The sequence below is a fragment of the Vidua chalybeata genome, chromosome 18, assembly GCF_026979565.1.
Source record: "Vidua chalybeata isolate OUT-0048 chromosome 18, bVidCha1 merged haplotype, whole genome shotgun sequence".
NCBI lineage: Eukaryota > Metazoa > Chordata > Aves > Passeriformes > Viduidae > Vidua > Vidua chalybeata.
The window spans coordinates 924,559-949,326 of NC_071547.1; the positions used below are offsets into that span (position 1 = coordinate 924,559).

The window sequence follows — 24,768 nt, forward strand, 5'->3', positions numbered from 1 at the left end:
GAGTCCTGCACTGATTCCTGCGCTGCTCCCTGCCCTGGGGGGCTTTGCTGTCTCTGGGCACCTCCCACGGGGGGATTCCCTGCAGCATAACTACAGTCATAACCTGCCACTACTACTATTATTATTATTATTATTATTATTATTATTATTATTATTATTATTATTACTTTATATTTTTAGTGTTTTTATTATTTCCATCACTCCTGAGACTGCCAGACTCATGTGTCCCCTTGCACCTGACCAGCCCTGAGCTCAGGTGCTGCACAGCCTCGGGCTCCAAGGGGGAGCATCAGGTGCACCAGCAGTGGGTGCAGCAAGACCCAGAGGGACTGGCTCCAACAGCTCATGCTGATGAGAACATTGTGGATATTCTCAGGTCAGCCAGAGAGAAAAGGAGAAAGATTTCTGCCAGGCTAAGCCTGGGGAAAAGCCCGGGAGGAATGTAAACAATCCATTCTCTTGCTTTCCATTCATATTGTTTATAGATCTGTTCTACCACACTGACCTGAGCCCAGTGTGCCAATCAGGTGGAATGGTTTTACTTTAGGACCAATGGAATGAATGTTCACAATGTTCTCTATAAAAGAGAGAAGTGCTTTTGAATAAAGGCTCATTTTTGCCCTCTGAAATCGTGCGAGTCATTTCACCCATCCCTGGCTCAGCAGCATCAAACGTGACCCGTGAGAGCTTTTGAGCTCTCACAGTTGTTAATGTCACAAGCACACCAACAGCTGAGATTGGATTTGACAGGACCTAGGACTCGGCTGCAGACCTGCCCCATCATCCTGTCCCTGGGGTTCCTCACGGCTCTCAGGTCATCCCAAGGTGTGTGGAGGGGAAACATCTGCTCCAATAAAAATGTGCCACAGCTGGGGCAGGGACAGGATCTTATCCTGATCAGTGCAGACAGAATAATCTACTGAGAAATAATCTGCCTGAGAAAGGTGCTAGACCAGATGGCTTTCAAAGGTCCCTCCTAGCCAAGATTGCCCTGTAATTCTGTGATTTAAAATATATTTCAGCCTAAAGCTCTTTCAAAAAGCTGGGTTTGGAGGGAGGCAAGGTGTATCTTCTCTCTTCAGTTTATTTTTCATATTATTGCTTAAAAATTAGAAACAAACGGGATTCTGGAAGCTTCTGTTTTAAAATTAAGAAAGCTGGAAAGTATTTCCTTTTTTTAATTCTAGACTTGGCAGACACTGAACAATTGTATAAAGAAAACTCTTTTTAAAAGTTTTATTTTAATTGAAAAGAACTTTGCAGTTTTGGAAGATGTATGAGTTCAGCAGAAATACTTGCTGAATAGTTCACAGCAGAGGAAATTCCTGTAGCTGAGGGTACTAATCTCCTGTATTGGATGTGCCTTGGCAGGTATCTCCAAATAAGTCACTAATTTTGAAATGCACTGAGAGCTTGAGTCTTGTGGAATGTGATGCTGCTTTTGTATATAATTGCATTTGTGGAACCAGTGTGGACACGAATTAGCAAGGCATAAAACAACGTGTTCCAGATCTCCCTGTGGAGACGTGGGGGAGCTAAGTGCTGAGATACCAGATCTTCCACTCTGGATTTAATGCCACAATTACATTTTTTCAAAATTAACAGGGAGCATAATTCCAAAACCATTCTGAATTCCAAAGTCTAACCCCACATACATTGATGCACAAGTGTAAATTTGCTGGTCATGTACAAGAGGGGTTTTAGGTGGATAAATATTTGTAGGCTGAGGAGTGAATTGTGCTGCAGAGTTGTGTGCTGAGCACGGTGCTTGATCTCATGATTTGGTGTGCTGGGATTACTCAGCAGTAAATATTTGCAGTGCTGGCTCTGGAGCTTTTTAGCATGAAGATCCTGGGTGTCATTCCCTCGGAGCAGTGCGAGGTTTGTGCAACTCCTGCCGTTCAGAAAAAGGTTTCTTTCGTTTGCAGGAGGCTGTGATGGTGGTGCCAGGCTGCCGAATCGTGGATGAAACATCTGACGCTTTTTTAGGACCGCTCGGGAGTGTTTGTGCTGCAAAGGCTCAGCTCTGGGGGTTGTGGTAAATCCCCACAGCACTGCCAGAGCTGGGCACACGCCTCCCTGCCTGAGTGCTGAGCTGCTCCTCACTGAAGCCTTTCCTCCTGGTTTTCCTGCCCATGAAATGGCAGCTGTGCTGCATTCTTCCAATTGTTCCCCCTTGTGAGCACAACCATCACCACATTCCCCGGTGTCTTGTACAGTGTGGTCTGAGCCTTGGCTGGATCCTGCAGAAACGAATTCATTCATTAATTAATTGTGAGCCCTTGTGGCTCTGGGCCTGCTTTCCTCTCCCGCAGTTTTACCACACTTACAAGTGAGTTTTCCTGCATTTATGGTTATTTTTGTGACGAGGACAATAAAACAGCAGGTGGAGAAAGCTGGATTGCAGGGTTTTATTAGATTTTGCATTGTCAATAAAAGCATTTTTGTAGCCTTCAGCTCTGCCTCCTGCACAGGAACGGGGGCTGTGCTGCCCGTGCCTCGTGGTGGGGCTGCTGCAGAAATCCCTGATGTCCCTGACTGCTGGGGGATCCTTTTCTGAGTGATTGTCAGACGGGATGGAGCAAAGTCAGCCTTGGTGCACCCTTCCCTTGGCATGGTGTGGGAAATGATCCCATGCCAGGAGATGCTCAGAACCCTGGTTCTGAACTGAACTGCTGACTCAGGGGGTAATTGTGTTTTAAATTGATATTATATTAAGAGGTTTGCTAATTTTTGCTCACTTTTGAATTGAGTTATTTGGGAAAAGTGCTATCAACAGCTGGAAAATCATATAGTGAATAATTTATTTGACAATAGCAAAAAAAAATAAAAGTCAAATAAATAATTCAGCAAATATTTCTCAACCAACACTACTGATGTCGAGCTCCAGAGAGATGGATCAATTTTTAAAAATAACTCTATTACATGATTAGCAGACTCATTTCTTGGTGATTTTTCTTGCCGGTTGGTTCACTTCATGTGGTGATTCCGACAGAAAAATGACTTTTCAGTCTACCTATCCTGAATTTTTAATAGTAAGTTGACACTGAATAAAATTAAATTTTCATGTAGTGCTGGATGTATCACCCTCTCTTGACACATCAATGGTGAGTAATGACCTTTGCTGTAGCACAGTGCTCCAGGTTCTACAGATATTGGGGTTTTAGGAAGCCCTCTCTGACCCTGGCATGGGCTGAGCCCCAAGTCTCACCTCCTTGTCTAAAATATTTTTGTTTTTATTATTTGTGTGAGGTGTTTTGTGATGAGCTGTCATTGTGCTGACAGCACATGGGGCAGGTATTGCACCCTGCTGTTGGGTTTGGGTTCACAAAATCCCAGCCTTTTGGGTAAACTCTGACATGTTCTCCTGGAGTGCCAGGGAGGGCTGGAATCCTCTGGCCTTGCCAGGCAGATCCCAGCAGATGGATGTGGCAGATCAGAGCTGCCCGTGGTGAGCTCCCATTCTGGGCTGAGCTGCTGCCAGGCACTACCATGCTTGCTTAAACTCCTCTTTCATGGCACTTCTTGCAGTATTTGATTTTTTTACCTTAAGTGCCAGTTGTAGGAACAAAATAGTCCACGGAAAATCTGCAATCGTTATCCAGTATGAAAGCTTTCTTCAAAAACAAGCTGAAAAATATTCATGGATTGCACTCTAGCCTGGAAACCAGAGGGAAAAGTCAATTGGATTGGATTCATTGCAATAAGAAATGTCTCTGCCTGTAAGAGTACTGTGAGGGTTTAGCCTGTGGTACGTGGGAGGGGTGGGAGAACGTGGCCCAGAGGGGCTCCCAGAGCCTGGCCAGCCACAGAGGGGCTGTGTCCAGTGGCCCAGCCCTCCCCAGGCAGCAGAGCAGTTGGTGTGCTGTGCCTCAGAGCACAGGAGAGCCAGGGCAGCGAGTCTGGCTGCAGCTACAGAGCACACACAAGGAAACGCTGGAAAGGAGCTGAAACGTGCTCGTGCCCTTTGCACCATCTCACCTGGCCCAGGGGGTGTTTACATCCCTGCTGCCTGAGCTGGGGCAGGTCCCAGCAGAGCCCTGGCCCCGTGGGACCTGAGTGTCACTATGGGACACGAAATGAGTGCACAGAGCTTGGGAAGTTCAAAGGAGAAAAACACCCAGTTTTATTCAAACATCTGGTGTTTCTAGAATTCCAGAGGTGCCCGTGGGCTGGAGGATGGAATTACCACCTCTCCAACCACACTGGTCCAAAGATCAATCCATCATTTCTCTTCACCCCCAGGGAAATATGGAAACTATTCTATTTATACATGAAACTGTGTGGCAACTCTGACTCTCAAATATGTAAACATTATCAGAAAGCTGAAGAAGTTTTATCAGAACTTTAAAACTTTCAAAAGAACTGTAAAAGAAAACACTTTTAAAAATCAGGGAACAGAGGAGCACCAAGGAGAGCCCACCTGGACCAGCCCTGGACACACACACAGGGCCCCTCCTGGAGGAACCAGGGATTGGAACGAGATTACAAACAAATCTGGGCCTGCTGGTGGATAAAACTGCACTGAGAGATACAAGAAACAGTGGGAAGGATTCCACTGATGGATGAATGCAATGAGAGGGGTTTGTCTTTACAAACCAACTGTGGCTCTGCAGATTGGTGAAGTTAGATACAGAGAAATGAAAAGCAATGGGGAGAACCACAAGTTCCATAAGGAATTCCACTGGTTGACACAAGGAGAAGAAAAGGTGGGGTTATACATTAGAAGGGGTCTTAGGTATTAGGGGTTTTGGGAAGTCTGTACCTCTCAAGTGCCTCAGCAAGTGGGCAAAGAGAGAGGGAAATGTGGCCAGGATAAAGTTGGGATAAAAAGGAGGCTGCATCCTCCAAAATTTTGAGAGACCCATGGGAAACACCCCATGGCTCTTGGGGTCTGGGTGAGGTGACCCCAGAGTGTAAAAGTCCCTGTTCTCCCAGCCCTGCAGCCACAGGAGGAGTCTGAATGTGCAGGGTCGGCTTCTCAAGGCTGTTTATTTTCCCTGATCTAGAACATTCTCTCTCTGCCCTGCTGAGCTCTGTCCAGCAGCTCGGCCATGGCATTCTGTCTGCCCTCAGGGCAGTGTTCACATTTTATACCCAAAACTCCGTGTGCCATGGTTACAATAACGTGCCAATGTCTGTCATTGGTGTTGGACAGTGTGTCTGTGCCTGAAACCAACAGAAAAGTGTCACCAGCACAGCAAGACATGGAGGGCAAGGAGAAGGAGAAGGTCAGGACACACCCAAATCCCTCCATCTTGTCCCCTTTAAACCCATTCTAAAAACCCCAAAATTCTACTTTTCCACCCTGTGTTAATTCAACTCCCACACTACTCAAATCCTTGTGGTTTGTAATTCCTCACACAGAGTTGGCAGCTTTTCCCACGGGCTAAAATGGAAGCCACAGGTGTTTTTGACTTTGTGCCAAGGTCTCTGAGCCCCTGCCAGGGTCTGGAGCCAGCCAGGGCAGCCAGAGGGATGAGCTGGGCTCTGACATGGCCTCTCCCTTTACTCAAATAAGGTTCCAGACTCCTCTGACCCCTTTTTGGACACGAGCCCCCGGTGCTGGTGGGTTTGTGCTCCTGGCACTGCCTCGCTGGTGCCCTGCAGGACCCCACATCCCCCCTTGCTCATCCCATGCACGTCTCCACGAGGTGCTGTCAGACATGCCAGCAGGAGGAGTTTATTGCATTGCAAGTAGCTGTTTATTCAGCAGAGATGTGATCTCTGTCTCCCCAGCAAATGTGGAGAGGAATGCAAATGTCCCTCCTGCCACAAGAGTTTGACTCAGATATAGAGGCTTCTTAAAACAAACAAAAAACCCTCACAAATAAAAGGATTCTCTCTCCTGAGACCAGAGTTGTGGATATTTTTTAAGAATTCAGCAAAGACTAGACAGACAATCTTGTCTTCGTGAGAATAAACTAAAATATTATCAGGATTCTCTCCTGGCTACTTTAAATATAGATGCATATATATATATATATATATAAAAGTATATTCCTTCTGGTACAGGAGATTTTTCACTCAGTGGTTTCTTTTCTCTTAATATCTTCTAGTTTCCTCCTCCTTTTTTTCCCCACCCAAAATCTGTTTAGGTGTGAAGACAGTTTGTTACTGGGCTGCATGTTCCCAGGAGCACTGCAAAAATATGGCTAAAACCCACTTTATTTAAAGACTTTGGCACTGCTGGGGATCTGCTGCTCTAGGGGAGTGTAAATGCAATGCTCATGTGCTCTAGGGGAGCTCTGGGGCTGGGGAGAGAAGGGAAGGAGGAACCAAAAAGCAAATATTCTGAAGGAAGGGCTGATTCTCCAGTGATCCTTTGATTTCCTTTCCACCTCCTCATTCCTGCTTAGGAAACAAGAATGATATCAGTAGTAATGGCTTGAAACTCCAGAAGAGAGGAGCAGAGAAGGTTTGTAAAATCCTTTTAGTGAAATTGTTTACATTCTGGGGAAAATACCACAGGAAAAGGTTTTTTTTTTTTTTTCATTTTAAACAGAATCTGTATCAGAAATGAAATGTTTTTTAAAAAATATGGAGCTTTGTTACAACGTGGTGAGGCTTTGGCTTTTTAGGCATTTATCCTACATCTGCCAGGGGTTGATGTTTCCTCCCACACAGGGAAGGAAACTTGGTGGTTTAGTCTGAATGACAGCATAGCACGTGACCTTACTTTTACCCAAAAAATTACCTTCTGTCTGAAATGTCACCTCTTTTCCACTTTGTGGCGCATAAATCATCTCATCCCCTCTTTTTATGGGAAAGTAATTTTCAGTTTAATTTTCTCTCCTGTGAAACGGGAGTAATGGTTTTCACAAACCCCTTCAGGCCTCCTGGGGTCAGCTGTGCTGCTGCCACCTTTCTCTGTGCTGGAAAGTTTTCCCAGTTATCCCTGGAGACATTTCTTCCTTTCCTGAGCTCTGCTGTTGCTCCCCTGGCCCGTGCAGCGTTTCAGGCACAGACTCTGGTGGTGCCCTGCAGGAGATGTGCCGGGCACCTTTGTGGGGTGCAGGAGAATAAAACAAATTTCCTTTCCTCTCCTCTCCCGTGGGCTCTTTCCTCCCTTTTCCTGCAGCACATCCTGCTTTGCATATTCATGGCTTTGGGCTGCTCCTGTCCATTCCAGCCTGCCGGAGCCAGGGGTGACACCTGGAACATTTCATGGTGAGGGCATTGCAGGGCTGCTCGGGGAGGTGCAGAAGGAGGCTGGTGTTGGGAGCAGGGCACAGAGAGCACAGCTGGCAGCACAGCTGGTGAGGGCAGCACGGGATCCTGGATCTGGGAGCACTGCCCACGTCCAGGAGCTGCTCCCCCTCAAAGCAGGGTGTGACATCCCTCGAGGATGGTTCTGTCTCTGGAGAAGTGTGATGTCACAGCAGAGGTGCCAGCACTGGCCAAGGGCCTCGGGCACAGCCCCTCTCAGAGCCAGAGTCAGCAGAAGAGATTTCTTTTGTACAATATTTATCCATCAGGGACGGGTCAGAAGCAGCAGGTGCAGGATGGCCCTGTGGAGGTAGGAAATACTCCCCTAGAGACAGGACAGACTTCCCCATGGCTCTTAATTTGTAAGAGCTGCTTGATCTCTTGCTAGGGAATAGAAGGCAGATGAAAAAAACACAGAACAAACCTGTCTGTGCCATCCTGGCTGCAGAAGGAAGGACCTGACTACTCCATTCCAGTGAATTTTGGGGTCTTCAGTGTGGGCTGAGGTGCTGTCAAGATGTGTCTGCATGGCACGGAGCTCAGCAGGGCCCTGCTCACGAGGAGCCCATGGGCAGCACAGTGAGCTCCACTGCAGCTCAACTCTCAACCAGCAACACCCAGGTGAGGGATTTGGCTTCAGATCAGCACCAAGAACCGTTTTACTTCGACCATGCTTCAGCTCAGCCTGAACTGCTGCTGTGAGCCTTTGGGGGTGCCCATCCTACACTTTCCAAGCATGTCACCTCCCACCCTGCACCCAGCAGTGCTGCTGCACCCTGGGCAGCAGTGGTGGCTTTGCTGTCAGCAGAGACAAGCTGCAACAGCTGCTGCTTTGTGCTGACCAAAAAGTGGACGTGCCCCTCGAGGAGGACTGGGCACTGCATCGTTTCAAGGAGCAGGGTAGAAATATCCTCCTTGTAACAAGCAGCTCTGACTTGAGCAGAAAAGCCACACCTATTTTCATGGGTCTGACCTCCACAAGTGAATATCCCTTGTGCAAATTTCTCCATTTATGATTTTTAGCTGTACTTTCTGATAGGTAGCTTTTTGCCTTATTTCTCTTCTGCAAAACCTCAGTTGCTGAATTCAGCTGAGGAAGAGTGCAGACTGGGAAACAGATCCATGGGACTTGCACGTGGGAGGACTGACACAGTTAGTGATGAGTAAAGCAATTGAACAGGGTTCCTGACCCAGTGCTGACAGCCTGAGTCTGATCATAGGTCATGCAATACTTTCACATTTTAAAATACATCTTTAGTAGCAGTGATGAGATTCTTGCTGATTTTTGTGGTGCATTGTTATCTTCTCTCTTGGAGGTGTTTAGCACTTTTAAGGGGAGCCGGTTCAAATAATTTCTATCCAAATCACATTTGGTAGCTGTAGCAAGGTGTGGGATTTTGCTACAAGAAATGCTTCATTCAAATACCTGCTTTGAAGGAGAGCCTAAAAGAAATATTTCTGTGCCTCTGGGGTTCCTGTGGCTGTGCCAGTGGGAGCTGTAGTTCATCAGTGTGCTCCACTTCTCTCTCTCCCCATCTCTGCCACTGCCTTTCACTCCCTCCTTTGTTTTACTCTGTCCTAATCACTTCTCCTCTCCTAGTCTCCAGCATACCTGGAAAAGATTTAGGGGTTTGCCTTTTTTTGAGCGTGTTTTGGTGCTCCCAGGGTCTGGCACTGTGCCCTCAGTGCCCCCAGTCCCTGTGACAGCACCAGTCCTGCAGAGCCAGCACAGGGAGCATCAGGCACGGGGCAGTGCTGCAGAGAGGCGCCCTGAGCAGAGCCCAGCCCCAGGGCTCATTGCCTGAAGAGTCCATGAGCCCTTCAAACACAGCAGCTGGGGTAGAGCTGTTCAAACCAGGCTCTCTGCCAGGGCTTTATGGGCAATGCCCTGCTCGTTCCTGCTCACACAATCAAGGGAACTGAGATTCAATAGTCACGGCTGCATAAAGCAGCTTCTGATCCCACCTAGGTCAGCATGAAATGAGACTGCATTCAGTGCTAGTTTAGAAATCGTGCTCTTTTTTTCATGACATGAAGAAATGAGAAATTGAACAAAATGTGTTCCATTTTGGCTCGCTTTAAATTCCATCCAGGAGAGAAAGAACACAGTGCATCCACTGAAATACAAACCTTGAAGATGATCAGATCACCCTCTCCAGGAAGCAGCACTGGGTAAAGCTCTGAATTTAGTCAGCACAGTGGAAATCTCTGAGGACCTTGGGAAGAGTCCCAGTCTGGGGCTGTTGTCATAACTGATCTTCATAAAAGTGTATCTTTAGTTTTAGGTCTTTTCCCACATCAGCTGGGAAGCCTGCTGGGGTTTGGGTGCATTTTGGGGTTCTCTAATCAGTTGCTGAAATGTTCCCTTTTTTCCTGGTTGCCCTCTCCAGCAGAAATGGCTTGTGACCCCTTTAGTGCTGTGCCAGTCTTCCTCTCCTTGAGCACTGTCCCAGAGAAAGAAATTCTGCTCTTTCCTTTCCCCTCCACACAAACACTGAAGCTGGTTCAGCATTCAGTGCTTCAGGAGTAAAAGCACTCTCAGCATCCCCTGGGTTTGTGCACTGCTAAGAAAGTCCACATTGCTCTGCAGCTTTACAGGAAATTGAGTATTTTCTTGTCTCTCTCGATGCCACTGGCCTAAGGAGCTCACCTTAACAATGCAATCTCCACTGCCTTTCCATGCAGTAGCTGGTTCTGCAACAAACCTTACAGGAATTGCATCAATTCCCTTTCCAGTCTTCCCTCGTTGCGTTTCTGCTGTATGGAATTCTCAGACACAATCATGGAACCCAAGGAAGGACAGCTCACCAAGCCCCCAGTGCCCCCACAATGTCACAGCCAGCGAGGCTTTGCTCTCCTCTGGGGGTTTTCACTCAAGGATCCTGGCAGGACTGGCTGGTATGAAACAGCCCAGTTTTGTAACTCTCTCACAACAAGCTCGATTATCTGTAATTCCTGGTTTAGCAAAGGACAAAAGGAGCTTCCCGCTGACACTCACAGCAAGGTAGCAGTATAGCCAAAAATTAATTCCAACTTTTGCAGTCCTCTGCTCCCTGCTGCCCTTGTTCATGGACCCCTTCCCGAGCTTTGACCTTTCTTCCATGCCTGTCTTTTTAATAAACAGAAAATACTTTTGGTGCCGTGGTTTCCCCTGTCAAGGAGTGATTCCCCTTAGGTTTGCTCACGTGCTGCTTTGCCCTGGAGGAAATGCAGTGTGCTCGTTGAAGGGAGGGCTGGGGGTCAGTTTAGGCTGTACTTCCAGCCTCTGTTTTGCCTTTGATCTGGTTGTGTTTCTCCCCCTGTGAAATGGAGCAGTGCACAGTGATCCATGTCACAAAGTGTTGCTGAGCCACTTGAATTGGTGGGAAAGAACCTGAAATCTTAAGTCAAGTGCCAATGATTAATGCATTATTAAATCCATCATCCCACCCAATCCTCTCTTTGAAGGAGCCTTAATCCAAGGTTTTATTAATATAAAAGCAATTATATTCCTGGCTTATCAGTCATGTGAATGAACATTTCTGTTCCTTTCTTTGCTGCAGTGCGGAGGGACCTTCCTCTGAAATCATGCAGATTGATTTTGAAATTGAAGAGCTGGCTGACCTCCCCGAGACCCAGCTCATCACCTGGCAGGTGGAGTATCCTGGAGACACCACGTCCGATCTGGGAATCTCCAAGATCTACGTAAGCCAGAAGGAGCTGGTAGGAGTTCTCCCCTTGGCTATGGTAAGGAGCTGTTTGGCATTCTGCAGGCCTTCAGCGCTGCTTTGCACCCCAGTGTCTGCCAGGTGCACAGGGGCAGCTGAGAGGGAGGGAGGGACACAGGAAACACCTGGAGAGTCACATCCTGCCTTGTGGGGGGAGAGCACAGCTTCCCTTGGGAAGAGCTCCTGCTCTTTGGGCTGGTGCTCTGATTTTTTGGGGCAGAAGCTGGGTTGGTGGCATTTCCCCTGCTCAGAGCTCCTGTGGGTGCACTCCGTTCATCGTGGTACATCTCTGACCTGAATCAGGAGTGCTCTCCCCTTGGCCTGGGCTTCCTGAGTGACAGGTTTTCCAGATTCTGGATTCTGACTCCGTGTCCATTTGAGAGTGAGAAAAGGAATACAAGGAATGGCACGAGCTCTGATTGATTTGAATTAGCTGGGGAGCACAAAATGCAGGACGTAGCCAGCTGCCTGTTCTACAGAAATGCATTCCAACAGGTCACCCCATGGTCACAGTGAAAACTGCAGGACTTGAAAATTGCCTGATCCTTTAGCCTTGTTTTTACCTAAAAAATGCCTGTTAGATACCCAAATTTCAAGTACAGTCAGAAATTTGTGCATTTTCCTTTTCTCTCCCTTTCCCATTTCTTTCTTGTTAGGGCTGAAGCACACTTGTGTGAGGTCTGGCTGTGCCTCATTTCTGTTCTTGGGCAATCTGTTAGAAAATATTGACACATTGTTATTTAGTGCTGAAAGAAAAACAAAAATCAATCTCAGAGCATTTAAAAAAATGTAACCTGGATGCTTGCCTGGTGATAGCAAGTTAATTATGCCATTACTGAAGACTGAAGGTGTTCTCTGCACTTTCAGACTCCCAGAACTGGCTGCTCTTGTTATTTGTATTTTCCAACTTCCGAACTACTCAGATGCTGTGATTATTTTACTAAACCCACGTTTTCCCTCTGGTGGCTCGTGCCTTCATTGCCAGGGTGTGTCTCACAGCTGAAACTGGGGCTGGCTCACAAATGGGAGCTGTGTAACCCCTTTGCACGGCTGCTTCCTCCTGCCGAGCCCTGGGAGCTCTCTGCTGGTGCTCACAGAATATTCTGGGTTAGGGCATCAAGTCCAGCTCTGCTGTCAGCTGGGCCCTGGAGTGCAGCCACACGAGTTCTGGTTGAGGGTTAAGGCTGTAGAGCAATCAGATTCACGTAATGTGAGCTGTTGGGGTTTCTGTTCTCTCCATACATAATTGAAAAGATAAAAGGTTTCCTCCCCAGTGGTTCCAGTGGTGGCAGGAAACCACAGTTCTCCTCACGTGTGCCCACGAGCCATGATTGCTTTATTATCAAGTGATATAGTGGCAAAATATAGCTCCTGAGAGCAAAAATAGATTCTGCTGGCAGCTGCTACAAATCAGCTCACTCTCTTAATTTCCATTAAAGATGAAGAAAGGCCCATTTTGCAGCAGCTCAGAACGCTGTGCTCAGAGGCCACGTGCAGCCTAGAGCATTATCAGGAGATGGCATTTGCAAGGCAACAGGTGTGGGGGTAATGGGGGAGGGAGAAGGCACAGACAAATGGCAGCAGACCCTGGGTCCCTGGCAGGCTGGGAATAGTGTAACCTTCTCTGCATGAGCAGGCAGCTCCAGGGCATTAGGAACCTGCAGATCTTTGTCACACTTCACTTTGTGCTCAGGCTGTGATGATTCAGGTGCAGCCCTTTTGAGGCGTCCAACTTTGATTAGTTTGACACTTCAGTTTTCCCTGTGGTCCTTGCAAGGCCGGTTTGTAATTTGCAAATTAAAATAAAAATTAAAAAAAAAAAATTCTCCTCTTCCATTTAGAAAGAAGCACAATGAAAAGGATGTGTTATGTTATTTCTCTGGAATGACAGGGAGTTATTTTGTAATCTGCTGGTGAAGGGGGTTGAACAACCTTGGCTGAGCTGTTAGGCAGAAGGATCCCCCTACCCTGCATCTCCTGGAGGTCAGCAGCAGCCAGGGAAGGGTGGTGGTGGAGCAGAAGAACCTTTTCCACCAGTGTAAGCATCTCTGCAATGCCACGCCAGCTGGGACTGTGTGAAACACGGGGGGAGCATTTGTTCTGTGAGGTCAGGTTCATCAGCTAGCTGTAAAGAGCATTTGTGGAACAGAAATCTGTTACAATGCACAGTGTGTAAACATGAAATACAATGTTTAAAATGTATTTGGTTAAAAGCTCTGTTTTGGTATGTCCTAGCACTGTCAAAGCAAGGCTGACCCCGAGCCCCTTCTCCTCTTGCCAAGGAACATGCTCTTGTCCTCAGACCCATTAGACACATTTTGGCTTCTGAGAAGTCCTGTTTCTGGCAGTCCTATTAAATAAATTGTATCCAAAACCTCAACACCAATTTAACATTATTCCTTCTAGATAATTCATTGTTTGAACCTGCTCCTGATGTTCTTTTTAAAACTTTAATGAATATGTTGTCAGGAAGTAAACTGTTCTACTTACCATCAGCATGAGAGGCTGTATAAGCAGACCAGGTAAAAAATAAAATCATTTATGGCAGTAAAGAGGCTCTTTATTATAAAGGAAACTTTGTTTGTACTACAATTATTTCTAATAATTACAGGGATCAGCTGTCACGGCAGTGGCTGGCACTGATGGATTTTATAAATACCCAGGGTATTTGTGCCCTCATAAATACATGTACCTGACACATTTCACTGTCAAACAGTGCTGTGCATGTGCTGGTAGGGACTGGCTGTGCAGCTCAGGCTTAGCTACCAGAATTGCCAGTGGGCTGCTGCAGTGGGATTCTGGGGGCTGCTGCAGCCTCCTCTCCCCACCCACCCTCTGAGCTGACCATCAGGCTGCTTTTGGGTGAAATCTGAGCTTTTCTGGAAGGTGAGTCTCTCCCCTTGGGAGGGATGTAGAGGAACAGATTGGTTTGGGGGGATCTGCTTTTGGCTGGGAGCAGCCTGAGTTCTGCCTGGCAGCAGAGCAGTGCAGGATCACATCAGCCAAACCCTCTGTCCTACTCAAATCCAATCAGGGAATATTCCTAAAGACTTCCACTGACAGCTTTATGAAAAAGAAAGAGACGTCTAGAGAGTAGATAAAAGCTTTTACCTTCCTAATTCATAGCTTTTAAATTGCAATTACAGTATTCGGCAAGTTTTCAAATATTTAATTAAAATGTTACCCAGTGCTGAAAAGGAGCCTTTTTAAATCAAAATGATTAGTGAATCACAGATGAAATCTACTCCTAAGAAAGGGAGAAACCGTTGGATCATTGTGATGTTGCCAGCAACCATTTTCTTTTCAGAAATATATCCTATTGCTTCCTGAAATTAGACCCATCAAGACTTCAAATTTCACTCCATGAAACAGACATGCCATTCTCCCAGTAGTGTCTCAGCAGCCACCAGTTCTGATTTTGAGTCACCTTTCTTGGAAGTAGACATCCCAGATGATGTCAGAATGCCAGATAATGTCTCTTGCCAGTGTTGTCCGAGTGCTTATGTCCTGGAAATGTTTTGTTCTGTGTCTCAGAAGATGCATGCCAGGGTTTGGTTCTGTTTCCTGGGGTTTTTGTACACTTGATCAGGGCTTGTTCTCTACAATGGCACATGCTGGTCCTGTGACTCAGTGTTACATCCAGATCTTTCTGCTGCTCTGTTGTTTCAGACTGGAGACCTCTTCCCTGATGGCTGAAATTCTGACTGTCAGTCCCCGTGATGAAACTCCTCACTGTGACAGCACTTCACTCCATTTCTTTTTTCTGAATCCTTGGGTTTATCTGTTGCTTCTGTTTAATAGTTCCAACTTCTGTACTGGTGATGCCTTCCCAGCTGATATTGTCAGCAGATTTGATTGGTAGTTTGTTCCAGGGTCATTCCTGACAGCACTGCAAACACAGCTTTTCCCTGGGTTATTTCTGGGATATTGGAGCAGTCTGATGCTGATTCTGGAATGTTGCTGTGGCAGTCCAGAGGAACAGATTGTCTCACTGGCTCTGGCTCTCCCAGCTTTGCCTGGATCCAGAAACCTCCCTTATGGATTGGTTCTCGTGCTCAGGCAACTTCCACTGCAAGGACTTTGTACTGCAGAGCTTGTTAATCAATCTCTGCAGTGTGGGAGTCAGATCAGATTCTGTTTCACATCCTGGTAACTGCAGTCAGCCCGTTCAGCTGATGGGAGAAAGTGTTTCATTAACGTGCAAGAATCTGAGGTGCTTCAGGAATTAATTGAATCACAGGGATCTGAAGCTGCAAGACATTTTTCCTGTTTGTAGATGTTAATTATTCAGGCTTTTTTCAGAGCCTGTGGTGCTGGCACCTCCCTGTTCCCAAATGATGGACCAGGCACCTGGTGTGGCAGCTCTGGTGTCCCCACGAGTCTGTGTTCAAGAGGTGAACATCCTTGCAACAGGGCTGATTTCAGGGCTCATTCCCAGGTGGAGCTGTCTGGAACTGTGGCTGGGTTTGGGATTCAGCTCCCTGCTCTTGCTGCTGTTCACCAGGCTCTGGCCTTGCTGTGGCAGGGACAGCTGTGTGCCCACCAGCCTGGCTTTGGGTTTGTGCAGAGAATGGAATGAGAGCAGTGCAGGGCCACGGAGCACGCCCCATCTCCAGTCCAACAGGTGCCACGTTCTTTGGGTTTCTCTGTGCAGAACTGAGGAGCACCCTGGGCTCCTTACCACGGGTGCCACGTTCTTTGGGTTTCTCTGTGCAGAACTGAGGAGCACCCTGGGCTCCTTACCACGGGTGCCACGTTCTTTGGGTTTCTCTGTGCAGAATTGAGGAGGACCCTGGGCTCTTTACCACGGGTGCCACGTTCTTTGGGTTTCTCTGTGCAGAACTGAGGAGGACCCTGGGCTCCTTACCACGGGTGCCACGTTCTTTGGGTTTTTCCTTGCAGAACTGAGGAGGACCCTGGGCTCCTTACCACGGGTGCCACGTTCTTTGGGTTTCTCTGTGCAGAATTGAGGAGGACCCTGGGCTCCTTACCATTTGGAATAGCAGGCAGTAGCTCTGTCCCTGCACAGACTCTGTGCTGACGTGTGGAGCACGCAGGGGAAGGGTGACTGTGGTCATGGCAGCATCACACACACCTGTGGCTCCTCACACTGCCGAGCAGTGAAGAGCATCGGGCAGACCTTGTTTAACCCAGTCCTTGTTCTGCCTGCATCACCACAGGCTGATGGAAAGGGATCTTGATGGAGTTGCTGCTGCAGACAGGAGGTTGGAAATGTCGGGTCTGTCCCTGAGCTGCTGTGGGGCTGAGGACTGCTGTGATTGCCTGGAGCAGCGGCGGGCAGCCAGCCTGGCTCTGCCAGGGGGGCAGTGAGTGCTGAGGGCTGGGGCTGCCTGCTGGCACAGCTGCTGGCAGCCACAGTTTGATGTGGGACGTGGAAAATGGGGCTCCCCAGAGAAGCAGGAACAAGCACAAGGGTATTTTCCTGACGACTTAAAGCCTAAGAAAAATGGCTTTGCATAAGAGCCGTTCTTTCTGAAGTGTGAGTTACATGTGTTTTTTTGATTAGACTGAACTGGGTTTGAGACAAGCCCAATCCTTCACCCTGACAACCTTGGTATTGCTCTGGAGCTGTGAAATGTAGAAGGACCAGGAAAACACAGCAGATCTGAATTTAGAGCAGGTTTCACCAGAACTTCTCCCTCCTTTATGACAATAGACACAAGACTTAGAAGTCCCGGCCTGTTTTCACACTGCTGTAAAACCACTGTTATTACAAATGTTCTGAGTTTAAAACGGAAATAATTTGGTGGTGAACTGAGTTCTTAGAATTTTGGTCTTGTAATTATTTTTAGAATTTGATAATTTTTGTGGAGCCAATTTCAGCCAGCTGAAAGGGACCTCATTTTTAGTAGGAAAGTGCTCCAGCTGTCCAGTGCCCTGCCCACAGAGACTTTGGGTCTGTGCTCTGGGGCTTGGACACCCCAGAGAAGGGGACCCACATTGCTCTGGGGAGCTCTGCTTTTCCCTGTGTGTCCAAATGGAATTTCCCATGTTCTCACCTGTGCCAGATGAGCCTGGACTGATGCCCTGGGGTGGCTCCCCAGAACAGAGGCTGGACAAGGTTAGGGGAATAAATCAGGTATTTATTGAAGATGGACCCAAGATGGACAATGGTAATGAATTTTTCACACTTTTGTAAGTTTGGTCCGTTTACATATCAGGGGTTAATCCTGCAGTTACAGCTTCAGGTAATGAAGTCATTTACTCCAAGTTTGCTCCCACCACAGTTTGCTGTTGTTTCCATCTGTAGGGCCCTGAGCCAGTGTCCTTGATTCCCAGGCCTGGAGAGGAATTGTTGTGTCTGAATAAAACAGGAGAACAGCAGCTGACAGGCTGTGGAGTTTTAGAGTTATGCACCAAAGCAGTGCAGGATCTGGAAAATGTAAAAAAAACCCTAAAAGCTAAATGCTAAGGCATGGGGACAGTGTGGCTCCTCTCTGGTGTGCCCTGTGGGGAGCAGCAGGGCTCCAGATGTGGGGAGCAGCTGTGGGGAGCAGCAGGGTTCCAGATGTGGGGAGCAGCAGGGCTCCAGATGTGGGGAGCAGCTGTGGGGAGCAGCCTGGGGAGCAGCAGGGCTCCAGATGTGGGGAGCAGCTGTGGGGAGCAGCAGGGCTCCAGATGTGGGGAGCAGCTGTGGGGAGCAGCAGGGTTCCAGATGTGGGGAGCAGCAGGGCTCCAGATGTGGGGAGCAGATGTGGGGAGCAGCTGTGGGGAGCAGCAGGGCTCCAGATGTGGGGAGCAGCTGTGGGGAGCAGCTGTGGGGAGCAGCTGTGGGGAGCAGCAGGGCTCCAGATGTGGGGAGCAGCTGTGGGGAGCAGCAGGGTTCCAGATGTGGGGAGCAGCAGGGCTCCAGCTGTGGGGAGCAGCCTGGGGAGCAGCAGGGTTACAGATGTGGGGAGCAGCTGTGGGGAGCAGCAGGGTTCCAGCTGTGGGAGCAGCCTGGGGAGCAGCAGGGCTCCAGATGTGGGGAGCAGCAGGGCTCCAGATGTGGGGAGCAGCTGTGGGGAGCAGCAGGGCTCCAGCTGTGGGGAGCAGCCTGGGGAGCAGCAGGGCTCCAGATGTGGGGAGCAGCCTGGGGAGCAGCAGGGCTCCAGATGTGGGGAGCAGCTGTGGAGAGCAGCAGGGCTCCAGATGTGGGGAGCAGCAGGGCTCCAGATGTGGGGAGCAGCCTGGGGAGCAGCAGGGCTCCAGCTCAGCCCTCGTGGGGCTGGGCAGCCCCAGCTCCTGTGGCTCTCAGGGCATCTCCTGAGATTGGTGGCCCAGCTTGGTGGCCCTGGCCTGGCTCCAGAGCAGCGTTATCCCTGGCTGGGGCTCTGCTCTCCCGTGGCTTCCCACCTCTCCGCTGGTGTGCTTGTGGAAACATTTTTCCCTTTGGCATAACGAAGGGGGTGCTGCCTTAATTGGCTCCCTTCAGATGAGTGATTGGAACGAAGCATTGCTGAAGGAGGAGCAGAGCATTTCTCCCTGCTGAAACAGATCATCACCACTGTGGTGCTGCTGGGACAGGCCAGGCTGGGACCTCTCTGTGCAGCTTCTTGACATTATTTTTAGATGTTCTTCCTAATTCTGAGGTACTGTTTGGGGGCTGGGGACTTCCTTTTTTTTTTTTTTTTTTTTTTTTTTTTTCCTCCTGGGGATTTAAGCTTTTAAAATTATTTATTTACGAGCCATGAAAATCCCCCCAAAATGGATTTTAACAAGTGTGTAATTGGATAATTTGACAACTGGTAAGCTGAAGCCCCAGAGATCAGGAATTACACTTCACCACAGAATAGTGGTTCTTCATGTAGAATTAATTAGATTTCCTCTAGATTACAAGTAGTAAGAAGAGTAGTCAATTAAGAGAATTATTCCCTGACTTTTCCATCCTTCTCCCAGCCAGTGGTTTTAAGAATTCCTATTCCTATGTGAGATGTCCTCAGAGGCAGGACGCCAGCCAGAGGGTGAGGGCTGAGGAGTGAGGTGACTCAGAAGCGATGGCAGCTGTGGTGTGTCACCTTCCGAGGGGCCGATGATCCGGAGCTGTGGAGCTGCTGGCTCCCCGAGGGCGAGCAGCCGAACGGGGCCAGCTCCTTTATCAGCAGCATCGCTGAGTCAGGCACGCTTGCTCCTCCCCAGCTGGCTTGGTACAAACGCCTGGGCTGAAAACAGCAATAATGATTCCTTTTCGGCTGGGCCATTCTGAACCCAGCTCGCTTCCCTGGCTCCCTTCATCACCTGCCCGTGCAAAAGGAGCAGTGGCACGGTCACTGAAGGGTTAAAAAGGTGGGGACAGAAGCCACTTGAGGCAGAGTGGCTGTGGCAGGGACAGCTTTGGGGACAGACACTGGCAGTAGGCTGAAAGATCCGTGGGACAGGGCAGGGAGAGCGTGGAAGGAGGGTGGTAATGTGGGCAGCCCCACGCGGGGCAGGGATGGCAGGGCAGGGATGGCAGGGCAGGGATGGCAGGGCAGGGATGGCAGGGATGGCAGGGAGGGCAGGGATGGCAGGGCAGGGATGGCAGGACAGGCAGGGATGGCAGGGAGGGCAGGGAGGGCTCGGCTCTCCTCAGCGGGTCTGGGCTGCCTGGGGATGTGCTGGGTGAGCTGGGTTTGTGTGCAGGATCTGCCTGGCAGCACGTGGGCAAGGAGGGCTTTGAGCTTGTGCCTCCTCTTTTCCCTTTCCCTCAGCCTGGATTTGTGTGGGGCAGCAGAGAGCACGGGAGGGATTGGAGGGGGTGAAGGAGCTTGGGCAGGAGGGATGATGAAGGAGCTTGGGCAGGAGGGATGAAGGTGCTTGTTTGGGCAGACAGGGATTATGATGGTGCTTGGGCAGGAGAGATGAAGATGCCTGGGCAGGCAGGGATGATGATGGTGCTTGCACAGACAGGGATGAAGATGGTGTTTGGACAGGAGGGATGATGAAGGTGCTTGCACAGGCAGGGATGATGAAGGTGCTTGGACAGGAGGGATGAAGATGCCTGGGCAGGCAGGGATGATGAAGGTGCTTGGGCAGGCAGGGATGAAGGTGTTTGGACAGGAGGGATGATGAAGGTGCTTGCACAGGCAGGGATGATGAAGGTGCTTGGGCAGGCAGGGATGATGAAGGTGCTTGCACAGGCAGGGATGAAGAGGGTGTTTGGACAGGAGGGATGAAAGTGATTGGACAGGAGGGATGATGAAGGTGCTTGGACAGGAGGGATGAAGATGCCTGGGCAGGCAGGGATGATGAAGGTGCTTGGGCAGGCAGGGATGAAGGTGTTTGGACAGGAGGGATGATGAAGGTGCTTGCACAGGCAGGGATGATGAAGGTGCTTGCACAGGCAGGGATGATGAAGGTGCTTGGGCAGGCAGGGATGAAGCAGAGCAGCCAGCTGGGATGGATTCCCGTGGATGTTTGAGTCACAGCTGGAGCTCCCGAGGCTCCCTGTGTTTCAGGCACCTGCCCCCGTGCCCGGGGAAGTTCAGGCTGGGCTCTGAGCACTGGGGTGTTTGGAGGGGCTCCCAGGTGCTGCCAGGAGCAGCAGCACAGGCACAGGGCCCCAGAGCTGGTCCTGCTCCCCCTGGAGAAGGGGCAGGAGAGATGTGCCCCAGGGGAGAGGACATGGACCCACATCGCCCAGAGGGAAGGGCTCAGAATTTAATGTTCCCTGAATGCAGAGAAGATAGATTTTATAACAGCACATCTGTTTCACTTCTATTGTGACCTTCAGAGAAGGGATGAGGAAAAAGTGAAACAGGAAATCTGTACAGCTGAGATTTTGGAATACCTAATGCTGTTTTATAATCACTGATGTCATTTCTAATTGTGCAGAGAATACAAAAAAAACCCAACAACATCAAAATGTGCAAAGTGCTCATTTAAAAAAGCTTGACATTTAAAGAGACTAAATTATAGGCATATAAGAAATGTAAATGTTAAATAAAAAAAAGTCTGGTTCTTTTTCATACCACTTACTAGTAGTTCTATCATAAAATAACAGAATCTCTACCCTGGAGTAGGATTCTGCAAAATTACTCCCCTGGAGACACAGTAGTTACCGTTCAAAGTGACTTTTTCCTGCAATGTTAAACTTCTAATTCCTACACCCATCAGCTCCAAACAGAGGGAACATCAATATTGAAACCACTCTAAACCTGGCCTGAAAATCAGACAATTTGGAAATAACTTGCTGGACATTCAAATGTTCCAGCTGACTGTAAAACCCAGTAATTGTTATGTTACATAGAAATATGAAACTTACATAGTTTGATAAAGAAAGATAACACACTGTAGTGATGAGACTTTCCATTGTAATTCAGGGTAAAAATTCCAAATTCTGGTTGTAATATTTGTGAGGCAAACCAGCTTTGAATTTAAAAATAATTCTCCCTGTTTCAGTGAAATGAAGGTGTGTTGTTTTCACATGTGTATTTTCTCTTTGATCTTAAAAAGATGTCAGAAAATGGAGTTAAGTTTCCTTGTCAGAGCTGGGTACAATCTAATATATGTATATAGCTCTTTGCTGGTAAAGTGATAACAGGAACCACTAAAAAAAGTGAAAAGCTTAGACATGAGGGGGAAAACAAAGCATTTCAACATTTAAAACAGAGAGGAAAAAAGCTGAACATATGTAAAAATATGTAAAATATACATCTAATTTTGTCCTAAACAGGAGCAGAAAAGAACAGATCTGTGCTGCAGCTGGCATCCAAGAAACCACAGCTCTCCTTCTTTGGGGACTTGGCTGGGCAGGTGCAGTAAAAGCCAGTTCAAATTTCATAGGTTTTATAGGTGTTTTCTGATCTGTGGTCTGTCAGATGAGTTATGAATTTCTTATTGTAAAAAAACCTAAATGTTTTAGGCTTGGCTTTCTGAAGCAATTCTGAGCTTTGTCTGTGTCCCTCAGCTTCTATGGCATGAGTGGGAAGTCTTCAGGAGGAGGCAGAAGTCCAGTTTGAGTTATCTTCATTTCTAATTTCCCTTTTTCCATATTAAAGTGGGAAGAATATAAAGAATGAGAAGGTGCAGTGATGGTGTTTAGGCAGAGCAGGAATGGACTGTCACCCCCAGGTGACCCCCAAAGCCACGGGAGGGGTTAGAGCAGCAGCTTTGGTTTGGGCTGCAGTTCGATGTTTCACTGCAGCCACTTGACAAATAACTCCAAATGCCAACCTATGAAAAAGCCCTGTGGAAAACAAGTGTTGGTCCAGCTGCACCTAAAGGGAGCGTTTTACCTGTCACTGTGCCCATGAGGGCAGTGAGAGAAAACTGTTAATGGGCTCTGACTGGTTTTATTTCAAGAAAGACTGATCTATCTGTGGCCAAAGAGCAGGTTTTGTTTTGTTGTTTCCTTTCATGTCTGTCTGATTCTCTTTCCACATCCATTCTCTGCCTTTTGGCTGGAACTCGGGAGGGAAAGGCAAAGTGAACCTTTCCCACCTTGCTTGCATAAATGGTTCATGTTTGCTGGAGAAGTCCTCAGCACTGAGCAAATGGAATTATTTACGGCAGAAGAGGAGTGCAGGAATATGTGACCACACTTCTTCATGACTGCAGAAATTACTTGCAGCTGCCCTCGTGTATGCTGTTCACAAGGCAGTTTACAAAAGGATTGATTTTCAGAATTCACTGGAAAGAAATGAAAATAAGCTCATTAATAAAGGTATCAGCAGAAGAGCTGTGAGGCACAGCCCTGTTGACTTGTTCTTCCTGACCAGACTCCAGCACATCATCAGCTGGCTTTTGGAAGCACTCGAGACAGAATCATCCCCGTTCAGAAGAGTTCACGTGAAGAGATTGATGCCCTACTTCTGCCCTGGATATCAGTGTGGAAGTGTATGAAAAGATCATCAGCTGATCTTCAAAATGATTTTAAAGGATTGAAGTTGGTTATTTTTCTTCATGTGGGAGTGTCATTTATATTGCTTCTTGCTAGAGGCCTTCCATAGGAAAACATGAGCTGAGCTTCAAAGGTGTCTGTATATTTGCTGCTTTATTTATTATTTCTAGGACTAAACCAGTAGGATTTAATATTTTCCTGGATGTCTGCAAAGCACAAAACCTTTAATACAGCCTTAGCTTGTGAAAGATTTCCTTCTGAGTCACATCTAAAGGGGAAAGGGAGCGTGAGGAGGGGAAAGGGAGGGCCAGGGAAAGAAAAGCATTTGTCAGCTATTAGTTTAATCCAGGTTTATGTAGAGAAAAGGGAATAAAAAGAAACTCATCCATCTGTGCATGTGAGTTCTGTCTTGGTAGCTCTGTGTGTGATTGCTCAGCAGAGGCAGGGCTGGTGTGTTGTTGTTAAATGCAAATATTCTGATCACCAGCGCAGGGTTTGACACACCCACGGGACACTGAGTTTCACTGCTCTTGCCTCAGCTAAGAGGCAAGCTAAATGTCTCAGCTTGTGGATATTACTATTGATTTGTAGACTATTTCTTCTCATTTTCTTAAAAATGTGGGTTGCCAGGTGCATTTTCAGTTACCAGGCAGATCCCGGTGCATCGGTAATTCCTGTGATCACAGTGATGCTGTCAGGTGCTCCAGTCAGCCCTGCCAATGGATTATCTGGGATCAGCCTTTTGGGGATGGGGCTCCTCCAGGAACACTTGTGGGGTGTCATTGGAGGGTTGCATCCAGCTGCCAAGGGTTTGAGGGCAGGGCAGGGCTCAGCCCAGCAGCCAGGGCTGCTTGGCACACACAGGAGTGAGTGCTCACGCTGCAGGCTCCAGGGGGCACGAACTGTGACCTGAAAACACCCTGGCTGTTCATACAGACCTCTCTGCACCTTTATTTCATAAAGCAGAGATGAACGTGGGCAAAGCTTCTCTTGAGCATCGCTGGAGCAGAGATGGGAGCAGTCAGAGCATGAGAAATCCATTTCCAGAGGGTGGCAGTACCCAGCCTGCTCTGTCTGGTGCACCTCGGTGAGAGATGCACCCCCAAAGCCCCATTTCTGCAGGCACAGCAGGGAATGACCCTCTGCAGTGCCAGGCTGAGGGCACAGCTGCCCCCTCCCAAACACTAATGAGCCTGTGCAAATGCTGCAAGGGAAAAAGCAGCATCCTTTGAAAATGGATCCCTTTGGACCAAATCCTGTCCTTGAACATGCACGCTGAATTTCCATTGTCCAGGCTGTGCATGAATACACTGGCTATGAGAAATTCATCCTTACATTTTCCTTTCTTTTCTGCAGCTTCCTGCAGGTTTTTGTTTTCCCTTGGTTTAACTAATCAAAGCATTCCTGCGTTGCTGCATTAAAAGGAGTTTTCTTGAGACCATTTACTGCTTAGTTTAAACTTATTATTCTTGAAAATGAATTAAATGAGGTGTCTAGTAAAATAAAAATTTGTGCTTTATTCACCATGTGTTTGGCAGGTGGCTGATACAATAGCTTTAGAAACTGTGCCATGTGTAGTTACAAGTGAGTGGAACTTCCACAGAGCACAGACACGGAGCACAGATCATCAGCCTGAAATCTTTGACAGTGGAGGAGCTCCATATGTTAACCTGAGCATGACCTTTTATCTTTGTTGAGCAGAGGATCTGCAAATTAAATACCAATCAGTAATGAGAAATAGCCTGGTGTTTGAGCAAAACCAATCAGCTGGAGCCTGGGCAGACTAAAAGAGATAGAATTTTTACTTGTTCAAAGCCACTGACTCCCACTGTATGAGCAGAGGCCTTGCCCAGGACAGACTGGGCTGTGAAGGAGGTGCTTTGTGTTCATGTTGGTCTTCTGGGTGTGACAAACCACCCTCACTTGGCAAAGATGAGCATTTCCAATCACCAGTCTCTAAGGTGCAGCATTTAGAGTTAGGACCTTCAATACAAGGAACATTTTTTAATCAGTCCTGGTTCTCACTTTAAT

At 48.0% G+C, this 24,768-nt stretch overlaps 1 protein-coding gene across 1 annotated transcript in view; it reads left to right on the forward strand.

Annotated features, from left to right (window-relative positions):
* Positions 1 to 24,768, forward strand: part of LOC128797321 (transmembrane protein 132D-like) — a 196,702-nt gene that overhangs the window by 106,636 nt on the left and 65,298 nt on the right. The window contains exon 4 of the mRNA XM_053959746.1: positions 10,752 to 10,935. Coding sequence (XP_053815721.1) covers positions 10,752 to 10,935 — 184 coding nt within the window. The remainder of the gene's footprint in view (positions 1 to 10,751; positions 10,936 to 24,768) is intronic.